This window comes from Tachyglossus aculeatus, chromosome X2 (assembly GCF_015852505.1).
Source record: "Tachyglossus aculeatus isolate mTacAcu1 chromosome X2, mTacAcu1.pri, whole genome shotgun sequence".
NCBI classification, from domain to species: Eukaryota; Metazoa; Chordata; class Mammalia; order Monotremata; family Tachyglossidae; genus Tachyglossus; species Tachyglossus aculeatus.
In genome coordinates, this window is record NC_052100.1 from 8,981,301 (window position 1) to 9,003,481 (window position 22,181).

The following is a 22,181-nucleotide window of genomic DNA, read 5'->3' on the forward strand; positions in this document are numbered from 1 at the left end:
GAAGGGGGAAGAAGGCCGAGAGCGGAGAAGAGGAGTTTGGAGGGGCTGAGGGGGAAGGCCGAGAGCGGAGAAGACCCGGCCGCGGCTGAGTGGGCCGAGGCCGTGGCGCCCCCTGGCGGCCTTACGAAAACGGGGGGAAGGGGGCGCGGGGCTGGAGCGGCTCCCAAGACCGGGAGGTCACAATCATCATCAATCGTATTTATTGAGCGCTTACTGTGTGCAGAGCACTGGACTAAGCGCTTGGGAAGTCCAAGTTGGCAACGTATAGAGACGGTCCCTACCCAACAGTGGGCTCACGGTCTAAAAGAGATGGGAAAGGAGGAGGGAAGGAGAAAGGAAGGAGATGGGAAAGGAGGAGGGAAGGAGATGGGGAAGGAGAAGGGAAAGGAGGAAGGAAGGAGAAAGTAAAGAGGGCAGGAGTCCGGAGCGGCCCGTCTGCTCACGCACACGTGGGAGGGGCCCGGGATCCGGCTGCCAAAAGGGCCGTTCCGGGGTGGGGCCCTCGAAACGGCGCCGGCCTCGGTTTTTCCCGCTCAGAATTCAAGGCGGCAGGCGGGCCCCGGCCGGTGGCGTCATCAGCGGGCGCCCCCCAGCCCGTCGTCGCTCACGCGGGGCGGGGGCTCGCCCACCTCGCCGCAGCCTCCCCGGCCCGGACCCGTGGCCATGTCGCTCCTCCTCCGGGGCGGACTGCGGGCCTGGGGCGCGGGCGCGGGCCCCAGCCGGCGGGTGAGCGAGCGAGCCGGAGCCGGGGCGGGGGCGGGGGCTGATCCCCTCCCGGCCGATCCCCTCCCGGCCGCTCCCCACCCGGCCGCTCCCCACCCCGACCTTCCTCCCCTCCAGGCCCTGGCCGGTGCCCTCGAGTTGGACTCCTCCAGCCCGGCCCCCTCCGGGAGAACCCCCCCCGGATCGCCCCATCCTGCGGCCGTGCAGCCTCCCGGTCCCCGCCCACCGCGCCCCGGTGCAGGCCTGGCTGGAGTCGTTGCGAAAACCCACGGACGTGCGACTGGGCCTGGTCGACCTTCACCCGGACGTGTTCGCCGTAGCTCCCAGGTCGGGGGGTCCGGGTTGGGAGAGGAAACGCCCCCCACCCCGGCTCCCCCGGTCAAACAATCAGTGGTATTTATTGAGCCCTTACCGTGTGCCTTCATTCGTTCGTATTTATTAAGCACTTACTAATACAGTACTAAGCACTGTGCTAATTGTTGGGGAGAGTACAGTACAGCAATAAAGACTGACAGTCCCCGTGTGCACAGCACGAAACCAGGCACTTGGGAGGAAACAGTGCCAAAGATAGGGTGGACACGATCCCTGCCCATAAGAACACGAGCCGTGACCAGAGAAACGGCGTGGCCTATTGGATGATGATGATGATGATGATGATGGCATTTATTAAGCGCTTACTATGTGCAAAGCACTGTTCTAAGCGCTGGGGAGGTTATTGGAAAGAGCAGGGGCCCGGGAGTCGGGACCTGGCTGCTAATTGTCTCCCTGCCGTTTGTCTGCTGGGTGACCTCGGGCACGTCACCCCACTTCTCTCTGCCTTTTAGACTGTGAGCCCACTGTTGGGTAGGGACTGTCTCTATATGTTGCCAACTTGGACTTCCCAAGCGCTTAGTACAGTGCTCTGCACACAGTAAGCGCTCAATAAATACGATTGATTGATTGATTGTTACCCCATCTGTAAAATGGGGATTAAGACTCCGAGTCCCGTGTGGGACAGGGACCGTGTCCAACCCGTTTGTCTTCTATCTTTGCCAATCAGTTTTATTTATTGGGCACTTAGTGTGCGGAGCACTTGGAAGAGCACAATAAACAGAGGTGGTAGAACACGTTTCCTGCCCACAACGAGTTTACGGTTTTGAGGGAGATTATGATTTGGAGATTTTAAGACATTGATATATATTAAGTATGGATGTGTACCTAAGTGCGGTGGGCCTGAGGGAGGGGTGCGTAAAGGTGCAATCCAAGATATTCTAGTGCTTAATACAGTGCCTGGCACACGGTAAGCATTTAACAAGTACCATAAAAACAATTTTGCAGACCATCCGATTGCTCCTCCAACCCTCCTCATCTCCCGCCCTGCTCCATCCAAATTCTCTTTGCTCCCCCAACCAGGCTGGATATTTTACACCAGGTGGTCACGTGGCAGAGGAATTTCAAGAGAATTGTGAGTGTTCAGCAGCCACACAGGAAGGCGCCCAGCTGTTTGCATCCGTTCCAACTCCACTAAGACCCTGGGGTCCTGGAGGGAATGGGAGAGAGTCTCGGTGAATGGGGTGAAGCGTGATTCGGGGCCCCTGGGGAGAGAGGGAAGGCAGGTTTGCCCCCTTCCCTATTTTTCTCACTTTCTCCCACCTCCCCTTGTTCATCATTACACTCCAGGAAGAGTGATAGGGGCCCCATAGCTCAGGAAGAAGATAGGCTGGAAGCTAAAAGCTGTGGCTTACTCCCAACTCAGTCTTGAACTGGCAATAGGCTCCCTGTTAAGCCTCATCCGTCTTCCACGTGTGTTGCCCTAGCTTCGCGTGGATGTCTGCCCATCCTCTTCCCTGATCCTATAGGTGTCTTTTTGCATCTCACAGCGTCCCAAACCCCTCTTTTAAGTTTGCCCCTTTGGTCGAAATGAAGATTTAGGACCCCAGGCCCTCGGCCGTGTGCCTCCTCTCCCCTGCAGAGCTACGCCAAAACCAAGACGCGGGCGGAAGTGCGGGGTGGCGGCAGGAAGCCCTGGCGGCAGAAGGGCAGCGGCCGGGCCCGTCATGGCAGTATCCGCTCGCCCCTGTGGCGTGGAGGTCAGTGTCTCCTTGGTTGTAGTCAGAGGTCAAGTGAAGGGAGGGAGTCTTAGGGCAGGAAGGGGGTTGTGCTGATCATTAATCTCTGAACCTGTTTCAGGTGGCGTGGCCCACGGTCCCCGGGGTCCTACTAGCTACTACTATATGTTGCCTATGAAAATCCGCGTCCTTGGCCTCAAGGTGGCGCTGACAACCAAGCTGGCACAGGTAATAGTAATGATTAATAATAATAATAATAATAATAATAATAATAATGGCATTTATTAAGCGCTTACTATGTGCAAAGCACTGGTCTAAGCACTGGGGAGTTTACAAGGTGATGAGGTTGTCCCACGTGGGGCTCACAGTCTTAATCCCCATTTTACGGATGAGGTAACTGAGGCACAGAGAAGTTAAGTGACTTGCCCAAAGTCACACAGCTGACGAGTGGCGGAGCCAGGATTAGAACCCATGGCCTCTGATTCCCAAGCCCATGCTCTTTCCACTAAGCCACGCTGCTTATTGCTGGGCTTTCTCTTAGCCCCCTCCTTCCTGCCCCTTTACCACACCTGGGCTCACGCTGGGGTTTAGGGCTGTAGACTGTAATCTCTAGGTAGATTACCTGGGGTCCTTAATTTGAGGAGCGCATCGGGGCACTTTCCTCACCATTGGCTTGAAAACACTCCATCACTCTTCCCCCTCCTACACTGCACTTCGCTTCTCCCTTACTACAACCAGCCTGCCCACTTTGCTCCTCTAATGCTAACTTTTTCACTGTGCCTCGATCTCACTTTTCTCATCGCTGACCCTTTGCTCACATTCTGCCTGTGGCCTGGAACGCCCTCCCTCCCCAAATCCGACAGGCAATTACTCTCACCCCCCCCCCCACACACACACACTTCCTCTCCTCCCACTCGCTTCTGTGTCACCCTGACTTGCTCCTTCTGCTCTTCTCCCCTCCTAGCCCCACAGCACTTATGTACGTATCTGTAATTTACTTATTTATATTAATGTCTGTCTCTCCCCCCGCCCCTTGTGGGCAGGGAATGGGTCTTTATTGTTGTGTTGTACTCTCCCAAGTGCTTAGTACAGTGCTCTGCACACAGGAAGCACTCAATAAATACGATTGAAGGGACGCCAACCTCATTACCACCTTTCTCTCCTCCCCAGGACAACCTTCATATTGTAGACTCTCTGGAGCTGCCAACGTCAGATCCTCAGTACCTGATGGACTTGGTCCAGTATCGACACTGGGGCGATTCGGTGCTCATTGTGGATGTGTGAGTGTCTTCGCCCTGGGGGTGGGGCTGGGTGATGAGGGATCTTCTAGACTGTGAGCCCGCTGTTGGGTAGGGACCATCTCTATATGTTACCAACTTGTACTTCCCAAAGCGTTTAGTACAGTGCTCTGCACACAGCGCTCAATAAATACGATTGAATGAATGAATCTCTGCCCCAATCGCTGGGGACAGTGGAGAAAAGAGGTGATGGTTTCTATGGAAGGGGCTGAAGTTTACACACTCCCATTTCACGCCCTAGGGAGGAGCAGATGCCCCAGAATATTGTCTCCGCAGTCTCCAGCCTGAAGAAGATCAACTTGATGCATGTCCTTGGTGAGAGGGGCAGGCCCTGTGGGGTTGGGGGAGGAATTTGGCTCTCACTCTGGAGGAGTGGAAGCCCAAGGGCGGGCAGGGCCTGGGCTGTCGGTAGACAGTGTAAACGGCCTACAGACCGGCAGGGTCACTGGGGTCAGTCCTGGGGTGGGAGGCTTCGGTCCCTGATTCCCTGACTCACCCTCCTCTGGTACTCTCTTCTTATGACACTCTTCCCCCTCTCCCATCACAGGCCTGAATGTCTACAGCATCCTCCGTTTCCAGACCCTGGTCCTCACACTGGACACCGTCTCTTTCCTGGAGGAGAAACTGCTGTGGCACGACTTCCGCTACAGCCCCCTCTACCCCTTCCACCTGCCCTACAGCGACATGCCTTAAGCCCCATTCCTCCGTCCCTTATGGACTCAGCCCACATAGGGAGGGGGAGAGGAGATGCAGGATGGATGAACTGGTCTGATTTCCACCACCGTGTTACAAAGCAAACCCTCCCTCACCCACACCTTAAAGTCAATGTCTGTACTCCTTCCTTCTCTTAGCCGTTTTCCATGGTAAATTCCCTACAGCCCGTCTCCCCGCAACCCCAGAAGGTCCCATGGGGGGAAGAGGGGGGAAGCGGCCAACCTCAGGAGGAAGTTTTGTGGGTTGGGTCTTTCCTGGCTAACCCTTTTGCTTTTGCTCTTAGGAAGGCCGCCCCCTCTCCAGTGCTTCCCAGATTCCCCTGCCCGCTCCCTTCTTATTTGTTCTACCTTGCCCACCGCCTCATCTCTCAGGCCCAGTCCCCTCCCTGGCCCCCTGTGCTTGTCTGGCTAGGTCTGAAGTGCTGGGTCGTTCCGGAAGAGGGGTGTCCCAGGGATGGGGAGGGACCTCTCCCGCTCAAAGCCTCTGTACCCTGCCCCCTCCTGCTAGGAGTTGCTGTGATCATGGTTCATGGGGATTGGGAGGGGAAAGGGAATTCAGGCCCTACCCATGAAGTTTCCTTCGGGGGACAGTCATTCTACCACTTCCATTTTCCCACTGTAGTGTCCCCTGACCAGGAACAGCTGAGCCTAGGATTAGGGCCTGGCCCCCTGGAAGTAGAGGGTGGACACCCGCTGGGTTCTGTGGCTAAGGGGAATGTGAGTTTGAATTAAACTGGTCCTAGAATCTGCTGCGCGAATCAGCGTGGCTCCCAAAGTCCCTGCTCTCCTGTGCCCCTCTAACGGCCTCTCCCTGGGAAATTGGTTATGATCTCCCCAATAGGGCCGGGGGCCAAAGTCAGGGACTCGGTATCCCTGTGCCTCCCGTAGGGGCAAAGGCCAACTCTGGCCGAAAAGCCAAAATGGAAACAAACACAAACACTCACGTGCCCCTTGACATTCTCCAGATTTTGCCAGCTGCTTCGCCGTCCTGTTTAGTAAGTGCAGGCCACTTGGGCTGCACAACCCCCTCCCTGCCTTACCCTGTTCTCCTTAAGTGTGGCATTCCTTTCTGTTTCAATCTGGTTTCGCCTGTCCCCTCCCCCTCCGCTGGAAATTCCTCAGAAGTGGAGAGAGGAAAACAGTCAGGATTTTATTATTTCCTTTCCCTCCACCCCAAGGGCGGGAGCCACATTCTTCGGTGGAAGGGGTGCGTGCTCCGATTACGAAACGTTGAAGCCTCAGGGAAGGAAGCAGGGGCCCCCCTTCCCTAGTGGAAGGGCTCGCCCTAACTTCCCCTTTCTGTTCCGAGCCCCTGCCGGGGTTTCCCAGAAAGGGGCTAGAAGGATCATCTCCATGGCGACTGTGGCCCCCCAAACGGGAAACGGGGGGATGGGAGTAGGCGCCTTGGGCAGCCGGAGTCCCGTCCCGCCCGACAGGGATCCCAGCCCTCGGGTAGCTGTTGTGTCACCGGGGCGGGGGTACTGCTTCCTCATGGCCAGAGTTCCGCTTCCTGAAGAAAAACGGGGCTGGAAGCGGCTCGGGGACGGAGAGAAAGGGAGGAAAGCCCTGAAGGCCCTACCTGTGCATCCCGCGGAGGTGATGGAAGCTGTAATAACGATGGCATTTATTAAGCGCTTACTATGTGCAAAGCGCTGGGGAGGTTACCAGGTGATCGGGGGCTCACAGTCTTCATCCCCATTTTCCAGATGAGGTAACTGAGGCACAGAGAAGTGAAGTGACTTGCCCAAAGTCACACAGCTGACGATTGGCGGAGCGGGGATTTGGACCCATGACCCCTGACTCCAAAGCCCGTGCTCTTTCCACTAAACCACGCTGCTACTCCGTAGCGAGTCACTGAGACGGGGAGGAGCGCTGGAAACGGGGAAGCACACGGCTGCTTCACCTCGGCATTTCCAGCCGCCCCCCTCCCCCATTTTCACCCGTAGGGGATATTCCCCGGGGCGTCAGGGGTTTTGCGAGTATGATGTCACGCCGACCCCAGGAGCTCTGCTATGTGCTAAGCGCTGTGGTAGAAAGATACAAGGTGATCAAGTTGTCCCATGTGGGGCTTGCAGTCTTAATTCCTATTTTACAGATAAGGTAACAGGTACAGAGAAGTTAAGTGGCTTGCCCAAGGTCACACAGCAGACAAGGGGCGGAGACCGAATTAGAATCCACGACCTCTCCCAAACCCGTGCTCTTTTCGCTGCTTCTCATAACTAGTAATTATGGGATTTGTTAAACTCTTACTAGGTCCCAGGCGCTGTACTCCGTACACCCCTTAGGGCTGGGGTGGCTGCAAGCAAATCGGGTTGGACACGGTCCCTGTCCCGCATAGGGCTCACAGTCTTATTCCCCATTTTAAGGATGAGGTAACCGAGGCACGGAGAAGTGAAGTGGCTTGCCTGAGGTCACACAGCAGATTAGAGGCGGAGCCGGGATTAGAACCCACGTCCGCTGATTCCCAAACCTTGTCTCTTTCCAGTAAATCACGCCGCTTCTCTGGATTGCCCAGCTCCGACTAGAAAAGGGGTGCCCCACCCTGGAGAGGTCAGCACTTTGCCGAGCTGCGGGGGCGGTTATAATAATAATAATGGCATTTGTTAAGCGCTTACTATGTGCCGAGCACTATTCTAAGCGCTGGGGAGATACAAGGAGATCAGGTTGTCCCCTGTGGGGCTCACAGTCTCAATCCCCATTTTCCAGATGAGGTAACTGAGGCACAGAGAAGTTTAAGCGACTTGCCCAAAGTCACACCGCGGACAAGTGGCGGAGCCGGGATCAGAACCCACGGCCTCTGACTCCCAAGCCCAGGCTCTTTCCACGGAGCCGGTTATGGCTACTGTGTGCACGTCGATCAATCAATCAATTGTATTTATTGAGCGCTTACTGTGTGCAGAGCACTGTACTGAGCGCTTGGGAAGTACAAGTTGGCAACATATAGAGACGGTGCCTACCCAACAGTGGGCTCACAGTCCCATCAGCCTATGTGGCTGTCTCGAATGACCCTTCCGAAGTGCCTTGATCATCATCAATCGTATTTATTGAGCGCTTACTATGTGCAGAGCACTGTCCTAAGCGCTTGGGATGACTCTCCCCGCCACTAAATCGGTCCCCTCCAACCTCGAGCGGGGCAGGACCAGAATTGCGACTCCGGACTTTCGTCCTGCCTTCCAGCCCTGGGGGTGCGGGGCGACGGACGCCCCCGGTCCTGGGTTCTAATTCCGTTCCCTGAGAGGGTGAAGTAAAGAAGATCGGAGGAGGGCGGCTCTAATTCTACTAGCTGGGTGAACCTAACAGTTTGGGCTTGGCTCCTCTAAGCTGGGAAAGTCCCAGAAAAGAGGGGGCGGGAGGGGGAGATGTGTAAAAGCGATAGCTCGAGCCCCCGGGGCCTTCCACGTCCCCTCGCCTCGCAGTCCGGTCCGGAAATGCTCCCGTGGGAGGTGGGGGCTGGCACCGGGTTTCCGAGAAAGTAGCGCCGCCTCCCCCGCAGCTATAACCTCCCTCCCCGGAGTCCAAACTCCGTCACTCCTCTCGTCGCCTCCTCGCCTGGTCCAGCCCGATCATGCCGCTCCCCCAGCTCCTTCTGCTCCTGCCCCTACTCCTGACCTCAGGTGAGATCCTCGACGGAAAGGAGGCCCGGGGGCCCGGACTTTCTTCGCCCACTCGCGGGCTCCGGTCCCGTACTGGAAGCAGGTTGATTGGGGGGTGGAAGGGGGACGTCGCGGCTTAGGGGATGGGAAGGGATCGGATGGGGACCAGGGGGCTCGACTGGGGGAAGGCCGGGGGGAAGGGAGGGCAAATCAGCCCCAGTATCTGTTCCCCTAAACGTCCGAGTGCTTCCCCCTACCAAAAGGGAAAGTCCACAGTTCAGCCCCTTCCACGGCTTGGGGAATTTCTGCTGTGGCCACCGAAGTGGGGGTGGAGAGTTATTACTCTATTTATTTATCTTGTACATACCTATTCTATTTATTTTATTTTGTTAGTATGTTTGGTTTTGTTCTCTGTCTCCCCCTTTTAGACTGTGAGCCCACTGTTGGCTAGGGAGTCTCTATATGTTGCCAAGCGCTTGGTACAGTGCTCTGCACACAGTAAGCGCTCAATAAATACGATTGATGATGATGATGATGATGGAGAGTCGATCTTCAGGGGAAGCTGGGGGCCACCCCCCACCCCAGCTCTCCCTCACAAGCTGTCGTCCTGCTGTCCCAGGAGCTGAGGAGGGGCTGCCTAGCGTTCAGATCGACCTAAAGGATCCCGTGGTCAAACTCGGAACCAGCCTGAACATCAACTGCAGCTCCCTCTGCCCCTACGCAAACGAGAGCCTAGGGCTGGAGACATCTTTGCAAAAGCAGAGGCTGAATAAGCAGGAGCTACCCGGCAATTACTGGATGGTCTTCTACGTGACTCCTGAACGTTCAGGCTCGGTACACTGCTGGGCTAACTGCAATGGGACCCAGACCTCGAGCACGAGGAATATCACCGTGTATGGTGAGGAGTTGTGGGGTCGGGGAGAGGTAAAGGGTATGGTGGAGATGGAGGTCGGATAAATCGTTAGCCATACTTCACCCCCAACCCCTCAACCACACAACCACAAATTACTGCCTTAAGCTCTAGAGCCATTGCTCCTTCCTGCACCGCCAGTGCAGAACCCAGGCCCAAAGAGGGCATAGCCTATCTCAGCCACTGCAGAAGCAGAAACCCTTTGATTTAGCACCCAATAAATACCACTGACGATGGTGATGATGATGATTGAGGGGAAATAGGACCCTTGACCAGTTGCTGAACTCAGGAAGGTGATCCAGACTCCGAAGCTGGAAGACTCCCCTATTCCATACGAAACATGCTTTCAATCAATGGTATTTGTTGAGCATTTACTGCGTGCAGAGCACTGTAATAAATGTTTGGGAGAGTACAGTACCACAGAGTTGGTAGACATGTTCCCAGCCCACGAGGAGCTTACAGACTAGAGGTGGAGATAGACCATAAAATCAATTAAAATACACTGGGTAATAATGATAATAATAGCATTTGTTAAGGGCTTACTACGTGCAAAGCACTGTACTAAGCGCTGGAGTGGATACAAACAAATCAAGTTGGACACAGTCCCTGTCCCCCACGGGTCACACATTCTTCGTGGCTTAGTGGAAAGAGGACGGGCTTGGGAGTCAGAGGTCATGGGTTCTAATCCCGGCTCTGCCACTTCTCAGTTATGTGACTTTGGGCAAGCCACTTCACTTCTCTGTGCCTCAGTTACCGCATCTGTAAAATGGGGATTAAGACGGTGAGCCCCACCTGGGACAACCTGATAACCATGTATCACCCACAGCACTTAGAACACTGCTTGGCGCATAGTAAGTACTTAACAAATTCCATCATTATTATTACTATTATTATTATTAATCCCCATTTTTTACTGATATACAGCCCTATGCCGTCCCTGTCGCTGCCCCCCAGAATAATAATAATGGTGGCATTTGTTCAGCACTTACTATGTGCAAAGCACTGTTCTAAGCGCTGGGGAGGATACAAGGTGATCAGGTTGTCCCACGTGGGGCTCAGTCTTAATCCCCGTTTTACAGATGAGGTAATTGAGGCCCAGAGAATAATAATAATAATAATAATAATGGCATTTATTAAGCGCTTACTATGTGCAAAGCACCGGGGAGGTTACAAGGTGATCAGGTTGTCCCACGTGGGGCTCACAGTCTTAATCCCCATTTTACAGATGAGGTAACTGAGGCACAGAGAAGTTAAATGACTTGCCCAAAGTCACCCAGCTGACAGTTGGCGGAGCCGGGATTTGAACCCATGACCTCTGACTCCCAAGCCCGTGCTCTTTTCACTGAGCCACGCTGCGATCTGGGAAGCAGTGGGAAAGGGACCGTGAAGCTCTCAGCCCACCCCCCAGCCCCTCTCATTGTCCTCTTTTCCTCCTCAGCGCCTCCAGAGCACGTGGAGCTGATGCCACCGCCAGCCTGGGTGCCCGTTGGCAAGAACTACACTTTGGACTGCCAGGTCCTGGGCGTAATGCCTCTGGAGAACCTTACAGTGACACTGTTCCAGGGCACTCAGGAACTGGGGCACCAGGACTTCCTGGGAAAGCCACCTGACACCCAAATCGCCACCGCCACGTTCACCTTCACGGCTCGCAGGGAGGACCATGGGGCCAATGTATCCTGCCAGGCCGAACTGGACCTGCGGAGGCTTGGGCTGAACCCCTTCTATCGTCACTCGGCCTCTGTGCAGCTTCGTACCTTCCGTGAGCACCGGTGGGCTGGGCTGGGCTGGACTTGGGGAGAGATGTGTAAGGAGCATGTGAGTGACTTGTGGGTGTGAAACATATTATCTTTTGTGATTCTGTACTTCCCAAGCATCTAATACAGTGCATTAAGTGGGTGTTCAGTCAGTGTTAGTACTGGATGAAGGAGCAGGAAGGATTCAGGCCCAGGAGGAGGACTCAGCATTCTGAGTACAGTGCTCTGCACACAGTAAGCGCTCAATACATACGATTGAATGAATGAATGAATGGCTCCCCCAGCTTCCTCCTCACCTGGAACTCTCTTGTAGTAGTAGTAATAATAATAATGATGATGATGATAAGAATTGTGGTATTGAGCACCAATTACTGACAAGAACTGTACTTAAACTCTGGGGTAGATACAAGATAATTAGGTCAGAAACAGTCCCTGTCCTGCTTGGGGGTCACAGTCTAGTAGAAAGGAGAACAGGTTTTGAATCCCTGTTTTACAGGTGAGGAAACTGAGGCCCAGGGAAGTTAAACGATTTGCCCAAGGTCACATAGCTGGCACGTAGTGGAGCCAGGATGAGAACCCAGGTCCCCTGACTCCCAGGGTAGTGTGCTCCTACCACAAGGCCATGCTGCTTCTTTAGAAGGAAAAGTAATAGCAGTGATAGTGAGACCCATGTGGGACAGGGGCTGTTCAATTTATAATAATAATGATGGTATTTGCTAAGCGCTTGCTATGTGCCAAGCACTGTTCTAAGCACTGGAGCACTGTTCTAAGCTCTCCTGTACCTACCCCAGCACTTAACACACTGCTTGGTACATAGGAAGCACTGAACAAATGCTACGATTACTATTAGATTTTATTGAGCATCCACTGGGTGTAATGCACTGTACTAAGCACTTGGGAAGTACATCCCCTGCCACAAGGAACCTACGCTCTGTATCTGTCTTTTTGTGTCTCTCTGGATCTGAATCAGTCTTTGAGCGCCTTTCTGACTTTCTTTGCCTTTCTGTGGTCTCCTTCTCTGACTGCATCTGTCTTTGTGGTCTGTGGATGTCTGACTCTTTTTCTCCATCTGTTTTGGTTAAAGAATTCAAGAGCCTCCACTGGTTCAACTCCACCGTGCTCAACGACTCCTGGCTCCTGGAGGCTGGGACTGCAAAGTCCGTGAGCTGTGAGGCTGAAGTGTTCCCGGCTGGGGAGGCCCAGTTCCACTTGTCCCTGGGGGGCCAGAAGCTGAATCTCACAGTCACCGGGAACGGAGACCGGCTCAAGGCTGAGGCCACGGTTTGGGCTGAGGAGGGACCCGAACGGGAGCTGGACCTGAACTGCACCGTGGCCGTGGGGGACGAGAGCCGAACGGTCCACAAAAACCTGATCATCTACAGTAAGCGGGCGGCGGGAGGGGGAGCGCTCGGGAGATGGAGGGAGGGGGGAGTCTGTGAGTCCTGGGAAGAGAAGGGGGCTCCCTCAGCCGTGTGTGTATATCTGTGTCCTTAGACTTCCCCCCTCCCGAGCTGATCCTCAGCGAGCAAAACCCCGTGGAGAAGACCCCTGTGAATGTGAGCTGTAGGGCCCAGCCTGGAGCCTCAGTGAAACTGGAGGGACATCCAGAGAAGCTCCCTGGAGAGCCTGTCCAGCTGATCGCCCGGGAGGAGGACGATGGGCGCATCTTGTCCTGTGAGGCCACCTTGTCCCTGGGATCTGAGCAGCTCGTCAAGCACCAGAACGTCCAGCTCCATGTCCTCTGTGAGTGTCTCTTTCTCTGACTGTCTCAGGTGCAGATTTCACAAATCATCCCCTTCCCCCTTTCCAGTCACCTGACCCTGCCCAATCTCAGACCTTGAGGTGGCCATGGACCATTATGACCCTTTGATGGGCCCTGACTTTGCTTGATCATACCCCCCACCTGCCCTCTAGCCCCTGCTTCATCTGATCCTGCAATAATGCCTGTCCCCACGGTCTCCCCTGCAGCCCGTTCCCACACTGGGTTCTAATCATTCAATCGCTGTTACTCTACTGAGTGCCCACCATGTGCAGAGCACTGCACTCAACGTTTGGGGGAATACAACTGAGCAAGATACGCGGACAGTGCTCTTAAGGAGCTTACAGTCTTAACTTGGGGGACCAACAGCCCCAAGCCATTCACAAAAGCTCCGGCTGTTTCTAGCAAATGTGTGGAAGTCCAAAAGGAAAAATATGTCAGTTAATCTGAGCCGAGACTATGCATAAGTGAGCTCGCTGTGGGCAGGGAGTGTGTCTGCTGTCATATTGTACTCTCCCAAGCACTTAGTATGGTGCTTTGCACACAGTAAGCGCTCAATAAATACTTTGGAATGAATGAATGTTAAGGGTGGCTGTTTGATTGGACCTGACCTGGGAAGGTGAAATTTAATCAGGAAGTGCCTCTGGAGGAGGTAGGTTCTGAGGCGAACTTTGAAGATAGAGAGAACCGTGGTCGGGCAGATTTGAAGGGGGATGGAGATGGGAGGGTCAAAACCAAAATGCAATAAGAAGATGAGCTTTGGAGGGAGGATGAGTGCAAGCTGGGGTAGAGTGGGAGAAGACAGTTGATAAGACGGAGAGATCCGCTGGAGTGCCTTAAAGCCAGTGGTCAGGAATTTCTGCTAGATCGGAGAGGAATGAGCAACCCTTTGAGGTTTTTGAGGAGCAGTACAAACAACACTGAAGAACAACGATACAGGAAGCAGAGTGAAGTAGCCTTACCTTAACTCTAATGGATAAAGCACAGGCTTGGGAGTCAGAGGACCTGGGCGCTGATCCTGGCTCCATCACTTGTCTGCTGTGTGACCTTGGGCAAGTCACTTCATTTCTGTATGCTTCAGTGACCTGTAAAAGGGCGATTAAGACTGTGGGACAGGGACTGTGTCCAACCTAATTAGCTTGTGTCTACCTCAGCATTTAGTACAGAGCCCGGCACACAATAAGCACTTAACGAATACTGGCAAGAGACTGGAGGGAGGGAGGTCAGTGAAGAGGCTGATACAGCAAAGTCAAGTCAGGATATGACGAGCCCCTGGACCCAGATGGTAGTTGTTTGGATGGAGCGGGAGGGGTGGAAATGTTGTGGAGGAAAGGACAGCAAGTTAGTGACAGACAGAGTGGGGAAACTGAAACACATGAAGAGTCAAGGAAAAGACCAAGGTTACGGGCTTCTGGGATCAGGAAGATGTTGTTGCTGACTGTGATGGAAAAATTAGGCGGAGGGGTGGGTTTGGAAGGGAAGGTGAGTAGTTTGGTTTGAAATAAATTGAGCTTGAGGAGCTGACAGGACATCCATGTGGAACTGTCTGTGAAACAAGAGGAAATGCAAGATTGCAGAGAAGGGCTAGTGAAATAGATTGGAGTCAGCAGCCTCGTAGAAGTAGTAGCTGATGAAGCCGTGTGAGTGGCCAGACCCAGTTCAGGCTGGATGGGGGGGGGGGGGGGGGGGCGTTCACGGGGCACCACTGGCCCCAGAGCTGACCTCCTCCCTCCCGGTTTTGTGCTCCCCCAGATGGACCGCGGATGAATGCCTCGGACTGCCCGGGGAACTGGACGTGGCTGGAGGGGACGGAGCAGGTTCTACATTGCCGGGCCCGGGGGAACCCGCCCCCGACTGTGCAGTGTGTCCACGCTGGGATCAAGGACACGTTCCTCCCCGAGACCCCACTGCGGGTCACCCGAGCCCACACCGGCACCTACCGCTGCACAGCCAGCAGTCAACTGGGCACCGTGGCCAGGGACGTGATCGTGAAGGTGGACTGTGAGTGAGGGCAAAGGGTGTGGGTTGCTCCTCTCTTTCTCCTTCCATTCCTTCTTCCCCCCCGCCCCCCCCACAGGCTCCCCTCCCACCTAACTTCTGCCACCACCCACCATCTTTTCCCTCAATCCTCTCTCCGACAGTCCACGAGCTGAACGTGACTCTCATCACTGTCTTGGTTCTGATGTTTGCGGCCGTGACAGCCGGACTGGGGGTTGCTGGCTACCTGTACTACCGACAGCAGCGCATCCGCCGCTATGAGCTAAAGAAGGCACAGGAGCAGGCAGCCTTGAGGAGTTCCACCCTTCAGGGACTCAGGCCCTGAGCCCCTGGACTCAGCCAAAGAGTAATCCAGGGGCAGGACTATGGGTGGGGATGGGGTTGGTGTTGGGAAAGGGGAGTAGGTGGCCAGATTCTTCACCAGTTCAGGCCCATCTCCTAGATGGGTGTATACCCTCCCCTCCCTGTCCCCATGGTCCTGAGAAGATGGACCAGACTGGCAGGTGGTTGGGGAGGGGGCCGGCTGCTCCTTCAGCGGCTACCAAACAGAAGGTGGAGGTGAAATGATTGGATGGGGTCGTTTTTCCACCTCCAAGGTCAGACCAGCAGGAGAAAACAGCAACTCTGGGACCATGGGGGCTTTCAACAGCCCCAGATCCAGGGGCTCCAGAACCAGAGCCTCACATCACGCTAGACTGGATGGTCCAAGGAGCTGGAAGCAGGGGACTGGGAACCAGCCAGGTCAGGTCAGGGGGAGTGAGAAATGACCCAAAGGACTTAATGGGTCTGGGGAGCTGCAGGTGCAGACATGGACATGGTCACTCAGGGACACAATAGTACACCAGGGGCCATCCTGATACTCCACAAACACACACACACACACACGCACACGCACACACATAAATCATGACACCCACCCTGGCATAGACTGACACCACGCACGCAGTAACACAGTAATGTAGACGAAACCAGCAGCTTACAGATTTGGGATAGAGGAGCTGCTCCCTATTTCAGGTTGAGAACTGTAGGCCCCAACATGGTATCGTGTTGGACTGGACTATATTGGGCCTAAGGACTACGTAGGTACCCATTCATCCTGGTAATGGGACAGATCACTCACCTCGTAGGCCCCCTATGCCTATTTTCTCAATTAAAAAACATGAATGTATATCTTGTTTCAGGCTCTCTTATTGGCAATCAATCAATCAGTCGTGTTGATTGAGCGCTTACTGTATACAGGATAGTCTACCAAGCGCTTGGGAAAATACAACATAACAATATAACAGACCTTTCCTGCCCACAAGGAGTTACAGCCTAGAGGGGAAGACAGACATTCATATAAACAAATAAGTGCTGTAGGGCTGGGGAGGGTGGGTGGTGAATAAAGGGAGCAAGTCATGGCCGACGCAGAAGGGGATGGGAGAAGAGGAAGTGATGGCTTATTCAAGGAAGACTTCTTGGAGGAGATGTGCCTTCGATAAGACTTTGAAGGTGGGGAGAGTAATTGTCTGTTGGATATGAAGAGGGAGGCGTTCCAGGCCAGAGGCAGGATGTGGTCGAGAGGTCGGAAGCGAGACAGATGAGATCGAGGTACAGTGAGTAGGTCGGCATTAGAGGAGCAAAGTGTGCAGGCTGGGTTGGAGTAGGAGAGTAGCGAGCTGAAATAGGAGGGGGCAGGATGATTGAGTGCTTTAAAACCAATGGTAAGGAGTTTCTGTTTGATGCGGAGGCAGATGGGCAATCACTGGAGGTTCTTGAGGAGTGGGGAAACCGTGGCCTCAATGTCTTTGGAGAAAAATGATCCAGGAAGTATGGACTGGAGCGGGGAGAGACAGAAGGCAGGGAGATCGGCAAGGAGGCTGAGACGGTAATCAGGATGGGATGGGATAAGTGACCGGATTAATGTGGTAGTTTGGATGGAGAGGAAAGGGTGGATTTTTAGCGATGCTGTGAAGATCGAACCGACAGGATCTCGTGATGGATTGAATATGAGGGTTGAATGAGGGCGAGGAGTCAAGGATAACGCCAAGGTTATGGGCTTGTGAGACGGGAAGGATGAGTGGTGCCGTCTGTAGCGGTGGGAAAGTCAAGGGGAGGGCAGGGTTTGGGTGGGAAAACAAGACGTTTCATTTTAGACATATTAAGTTTGAGGTGACAGGAGGACATCCAAGTAGAGATGGGTTGAAGGCAAGAGGAAATGCAAGGGAGAGAGATCGGGGTGAGTGGGGCACCATTCTGGGCTGCAGTGGACAGGGAGCTCAGTTCTTCTTGGGCAGGTGTCCCACTTCCTGTCCCAGGCCAGTGAAGTGGTTGAAGGATGAGTGATTCTTGCTAAATTCCCTTCCCCGCCCCCAGTGATCTGGAAGGGACCGACCCAGTCCTGATCCTCCACAGGTCCATTACTCAGCGTGGGGTGGAAATCTTGGCCTGCATTGCTCCGATTATTTTTCTAAAAAAAGTTCAGTTTGTGTTTCTCCGCTTCTTAAGAACCTTCACTGGCTGCCCATCCACCTTCACGTGATAATAATGATATTTGTTAAGTGCTTACTAGGTGCCGAGCACTGTACTAAGCGCTGAGGTAGAAACAAAATATTCATGTTGGAAACAGTTCCTGTCCCACATGGGGCTCACAGTCTAAGTAGAGGGAGTAGGATTGAATCCCCATTTTACAGATGAGGAAACTAAGGCAGAGAAAAGTAAGTGATTTTCCCCAGGTCTCACGGCAGCCAAGTGACAGAAGCAGGATTAGAACCCAGGTCCACCAGGCCTGTGCTCTTTCCACGAGGATGCGTTGCTTCCCATTCCGTCAAATAGAAACTCCTCATCAGTGCCTTTAAAGCACTCGATCGGCTCACCCCCTCCTACCTTATCTTGCTGATTTCCTAGTTCAACCCAGCCTGCAAGGTTTGCTCCTCTAACACCAACCTACTCCCTGTACCTCGATCTCGCCTATCTCACTGCCGACTCCTTGCCCGTGTGATTATCCCACAGGCCTGGAGCTCCCCCTTCACGTACGCCAGCCCACCACGGGGTTGCCTAGTGGAAAGAGCACAGGCCTGGGAATCAGTGGGCCCGTGTTCTAATCCCCCAACTCAGCCACTTACCTGCTGTGTGATCTTGGGCAAGACACTTCACTTCTCTGTACCTCAGCTCCCAAATCAGCCAAATGGGGATTCAATACCTGCTTTCCCTCCAACTTATTATATAAGCTCAGCGCTTAGAACAGTGCTTCTATGTGCTTTGCACATAGTAAGCGCTTAACAAATGCCATCATTATTATTATTATGTGGGACCTGATTAACCTGTGCTTAGTACAATGCTTGGCATATAGTAAGTGCTTAACAAATACGTTGTTGCTGTTATTATTATTATCACTACCATTAAAATCACGTTTTCTCCAAGAGGCCTTCCTTGACTAAGCGTCCATTTCCTCTATCCCTCTCCCTTCTGCATCATCAAAGCACTTGGACCTTTAAGCACTTGATATTCAACCCACCCTCAGCTCCAGTTTCCGTAATTTATTTTAATGGCTGTCTTTCTCTCTACCAAATGTGCCAACCAACTCTGTTGTATTGTATTCATTCATTCAATCATATTTATTGAGCGCTTATTTTGTGCAGAGCACTGTACTGAGCACTTCGGGAAAGTACAATGCAACAATAAACAATGACATTCCTTGCCCACAACGAGGTTGCAGTTTAACAATAATAATAATAACAATGGTATTTGTTAAGTGCTTACTATGTGCCAAGCACTGTTCTAAGTCTAGAGGGGGGGAGGCAGGCATCAATACAAATAAATAAAACTACAGATATGTACATAAGTGCTGTGGGGCCGGGGGGGGGGGGGGGGAGAGCAAAGGGAGCAAGTCAGGGCAACGCAGAAGCGCTCTGCACACAGTAAGGGCTCAATAAATACGACTGAATGAGTGAATGAGTGGGAGATGAAGAAAGTGGGGCATAGTCTGGGAGGCCTCTTGGAGGAGATATGCCTTCAATAATTGAAGGCCGGGTGCCGGGGGAGAGTAATTGTCGGCTTAAAGGAGGGCGGGCGTTCCAGGCCACAGGCAGGACTGGGGCTAGGGGTCAGCTAGCTGTGAGACAGGTGAGATCGAGGTACAGTGAGGAGGTTAGCACTGGAGGAGCAAAATGTGCCGGCTGGGTAGTAGAAGGAGAGAAACGACGTGAGGTAAGAGCAGGCAAGGTAAAGGAGTGTGTCGGTACTGTCCCAAGCACTTAGTACAGTGCTCTGCACTGAGTAAGCGCTCAACTTAACATCTCTGTAAAATGGAGATTAAGACTGCGAGTCCCACGTGGGACAACCTGATTACCTCCAGCGCTTAGAACAGTGCTTGGCACATAGTAAGCGCTTAACAAATGCCATCATTGTTATTATTATTAATAAATACTATGGACCGAGTGTAAATCCAGGTCCTTGGACACCTCCCTCTAGGGCCCCAGGGGGTGGGGTGGGGGGCAGGGGGGGCCGAGACTGATAAGGGAGGGGGGCGGGGCGTCTTTATCTTCCCTCCCACTCCCTGGCTGCCTGGGGCCCCAGTAGTCACTGGCCTTGGCCCCGGGCTCCGCGCCATGGGGCCACCGCTCCCCCTCGCTCTGCTCGCTGCCGCCGCCACCGTTGCCGCTGCCTCCGGCTCCACCAGTGAGATGCCCCTTCTGCCCCCGGGTCCCCGTTGTTATGCTAGGGAGGAAGAGGGGGAACGCAACACGTGCAGTGAGAGGCCGGCTGGGAAGGGAAGGATGGGGCAATTAGACAGTGGAGTGGCGGGATGGAGGCCAGTGAAAGGTCCTTGTGGGCAGGGAATGTGTCTTTATCTTTGTATTCTCCCAAGCGCTTAGTACAGTGCTCTGCACACCGTAAGCTCTCAATAAATACGATTGCGTGAATGAATGAAAGGAGAGGTGGGTGGGAATACCCCCGCCCCCCCCCACCGCCCTCCTATTTTAGAAACAGCGTGGCTTAGTGGAAAGAGCCCGGGCTTGGGAGTCAGAGGTCGTGGGTTCTAATCCCCGCCCCACCACTTGTCAGCTGTGCAACTTTGGCAAGTCACTTAACTTCTCTGTGCCTCAGGTACCTCACCTGTAAAACGGGGATTAAGACTGTGAGCCCCAGGTGGGACAACCTCATTACCTTGTAACTACCCCCAGCGCTTAGAGCAGTGCTTGGCACGTAGTAAGCGCTTAACAAACGCCGTCGTTATCATTATTATTTTCGCTCTTCCAGCCCTGGCTGAACCCCGGAGGATCCACAATTGAGCCCCGGGAATTGAGGGGCAGAGGGGTGGGCTGCCTGCCCTTCAGCCCGCTCCTCCTCCTCCTTCCCCCGACCCTCCTCAGGGTCCCCAGGTTCGTTCCGGGTGCAGGTTCGGCCCCAGCAGGTGTCCGTGCAGCCAGGAGGTTCCGTGTGGCTCAACTGTAGCACGAGCTGTCCACGGCCAGACGGTGGGGAGGTCCGGACGGAGCTGTCCCGGGGCCGGACAGAGCGGGGCCCCGGCTGGCTGGCCTTCCAGCTGCAGGACGTGAGGGCCTGGAGCTCCGAGCCCCGCTGCACCTTCCGCTGCGCCGGGGTGACCCGGGAGGCCGTGGCCAGGGTCTACACTTACCGTGAGGCCGGGGAGAATCGGGGGAGAGGGAGGGCCCCCCCATCCCCCAAAAATAAAAAGATCGGGGAGGGTCGGGAGCCTCCGAGGCAGAGGCGCTCGGTGCGGGTTCCTGCCCCACCCCAAATCCCGCACAGATTACAGCCCCAGGCCCCGCCCTCGCAGCAGATGGCCACTGCTCCCCAGACGTCCTTCCTCCCACCCCTTTAAGCCTCGACACCCCAAGTGGCTCCCCCCTTTTCCGCCCCCCAACAGAGGCCCCACGCCACGTGCTCTTGGAGCCGCCGTCCCCCTTCGAAGACGGCGCCAAGTTCAGGCTGCGCTGCCACGTGACGCGAGTATTTCCCGTGGGGTTCCTGACCGTGATTCTGCGGGCCGGGGGGCGCTCCCTGTTTGTGGACCACCTGGTGGACCACCGCCGCCCGGAGCCCGCCAACGTGACAGTGACCCACGAGCTCCGGGCTCGGCTCCGGGACCACGGCCTACCCGTCACCTGCCATGCCCGGCTGGACCTCGGCGGCCAGGTGGTGGGCCGCAGCTCAGAGCCCGTGGTGTTGCGGGTCCAAGGTGAGGTCGGGCCCCGGGGAGTGGGAATCCTGCCTCTAGGAATTTCCAAACCGGTCCCCCTCCACTGACCAAGGGGGTGCAGGAGCCGGGGAATCGCTTTGTCCACGGAGACCCGGCCCCGGGGCGGGCCAGACCAGAGGGTCCGGAGGACAAACGTGTGTGTAGGGAGGGGGGCTCCGGGGATCGTGGGGAGGACTCCCCACCGGAGAAGGTCCGACCTTCCTCCCTCCTCCATGCAGGGAGCCGGAAGGCTAAGTTGGTGTCCTGGGCATCGATCGGTGCTCTGGTCACCCTCCTGCTCCTCGGCTGCATGTTTCTGTCCGGACGGCACCTGGCTCAAGGACCTCTGAGTGGGGAAGGGGATCCCTCCAAACACAGCCCGGGCCTGCCGTATTCTGGAGGGCTGCAATACCAATAAAGCAGTTTGGGGCCTCGACTTCCCTTCACCTGGTCCAATCCCAGTCCCCGCCGCCGCGGGGGTCCGGGGGGGAGAGGGGAGCGCAAGGCGGTCTCGGTCAGCCGAGGGGACGGACGGTGAGGATGGGAAAGAGGGCTGCACGGGGCTGGACCTTTCGTGGATGGACCTGACGTTCCCTCCCGCCTTATCTACGGGGAGCAGAAGGCGGCGAGGGGGCGGGGAGCCGGGGGACCGACAGGGCGGGCTTTCCGGATTGGTTCCGCTCCGGGAGCGCGGCCCCTTTAATTGGTCCCCTCTCGAGCGGAGAATAGCGGCTTCCCGGGGTGTTGGGATCAGTGCCTGGCACGTGGGCATATCCCCCCCCTCTCTCGTTCTTTCTCATTCTCGCTCTTATTCTTTCCCTCTCGTTCTTTGTTCTCCACCCGCACGCACGCACACACACACACACCGCAGACGGTCACATTCACGTACACACGAACTCGACACCCCGGCGCGATAGCCAGAGAGCGGTCACCACAAAAGCACACCTTGCTATTGAGATCTAAATTGAGCACACGCGCACACACACACACACACACACACACACACACACACACACACGGCCAAACACGTGCTTGCCGTCTGGAGCCCCCCCCCCCCCGCCCCCCGCACGGCCTGGAGCGGCTCCGCCTCCAGCCACCCACGGCCTGTGCAAACACACGGCAGCACGCGGAGTCCCAGTCCCATGTGTCTGTCTCCTGAGGTGCCTGGGCGCTTTGGCAGCCCGCCCCCGCCCCGGCTATT

The 22,181-nt window shown here is 55.0% G+C and overlaps 3 protein-coding genes across 3 annotated transcripts; all 3 read left to right on the plus strand.

Moving 5' to 3' along the window:
• The first annotated feature begins 663 nt into the window (after nucleotides 1–663).
• MRPL4 (mitochondrial ribosomal protein L4) lies at nucleotides 664–5,540 on the plus strand. Its single transcript, XM_038771042.1, is given in 8 exon segments — nucleotides 664–891; nucleotides 893–1,050; nucleotides 2,116–2,167; nucleotides 2,675–2,792; nucleotides 2,893–2,999; nucleotides 3,942–4,051; nucleotides 4,311–4,384; nucleotides 4,617–5,540. Coding segments are annotated over 8 exon segments (993 nt in total). The 3' UTR covers nucleotides 4,763–5,540.
• Nucleotides 5,541–8,280: 2,740 nt separating this feature from the next.
• Nucleotides 8,281–15,964, plus strand: ICAM1 (intercellular adhesion molecule 1). Its single transcript, XM_038771597.1, has 7 exons — nucleotides 8,281–8,396; nucleotides 8,995–9,273; nucleotides 10,724–11,044; nucleotides 12,124–12,420; nucleotides 12,534–12,782; nucleotides 14,551–14,799; nucleotides 14,940–15,964. The coding sequence occupies exons 1-7, from the start codon at nucleotides 8,348–8,350 to the stop codon at nucleotides 15,119–15,121; spliced, it is 1,626 nt and encodes a 541-aa protein (XP_038627525.1). The 5' UTR covers nucleotides 8,281–8,347; the 3' UTR covers nucleotides 15,122–15,964.
• A 3,421-nt stretch (nucleotides 15,965–19,385) lies between these two features.
• ICAM4 (intercellular adhesion molecule 4 (Landsteiner-Wiener blood group)) lies at nucleotides 19,386–21,709 on the plus strand. Its single transcript, XM_038770704.1, has 6 exons — nucleotides 19,386–19,455; nucleotides 20,151–20,417; nucleotides 20,669–20,980; nucleotides 21,220–21,330; nucleotides 21,443–21,514; nucleotides 21,600–21,709. The coding sequence occupies exons 1-6, from the start codon at nucleotides 19,386–19,388 to the stop codon at nucleotides 21,707–21,709; spliced, it is 942 nt and encodes a 313-aa protein (XP_038626632.1).
• The last annotated feature ends 472 nt before the right edge of the window (nucleotides 21,710–22,181 follow it).

Excerpts from the sequence above, each read along its gene's own strand:
- ICAM1 (XM_038771597.1), top strand. The coding sequence starts at position 8,348 with ATGCCGCTCCCCCAGCTCCTTCTGCTCCTGCCCCTACTCCTGACCTCA. Across the intron at positions 8,397-8,994 it reads GCCCCTACTCCTGACCTCAG|GAGCTGAGGAGGGGCTGCCT; the intron begins GTGAGATCCTCG and ends CTGCTGTCCCAG. Across the intron at positions 14,800-14,939 it reads CGTGATCGTGAAGGTGGACT|TCCACGAGCTGAACGTGACT; the intron begins GTGAGTGAGGGC and ends TCTCTCCGACAG.
- ICAM4 (XM_038770704.1), top strand. The coding sequence starts at position 19,386 with ATGGGGCCACCGCTCCCCCTCGCTCTGCTCGCTGCCGCCGCCACCGTT. Across the intron at positions 20,981-21,219 it reads CGTGGTGTTGCGGGTCCAAG|GGAGCCGGAAGGCTAAGTTG; the intron begins GTGAGGTCGGGC and ends TCCTCCATGCAG. Across the intron at positions 21,331-21,442 it reads CCTGGCTCAAGGACCTCTGA|TCCCCGCCGCCGCGGGGGTC; the intron begins GTGGGGAAGGGG and ends GTCCAATCCCAG.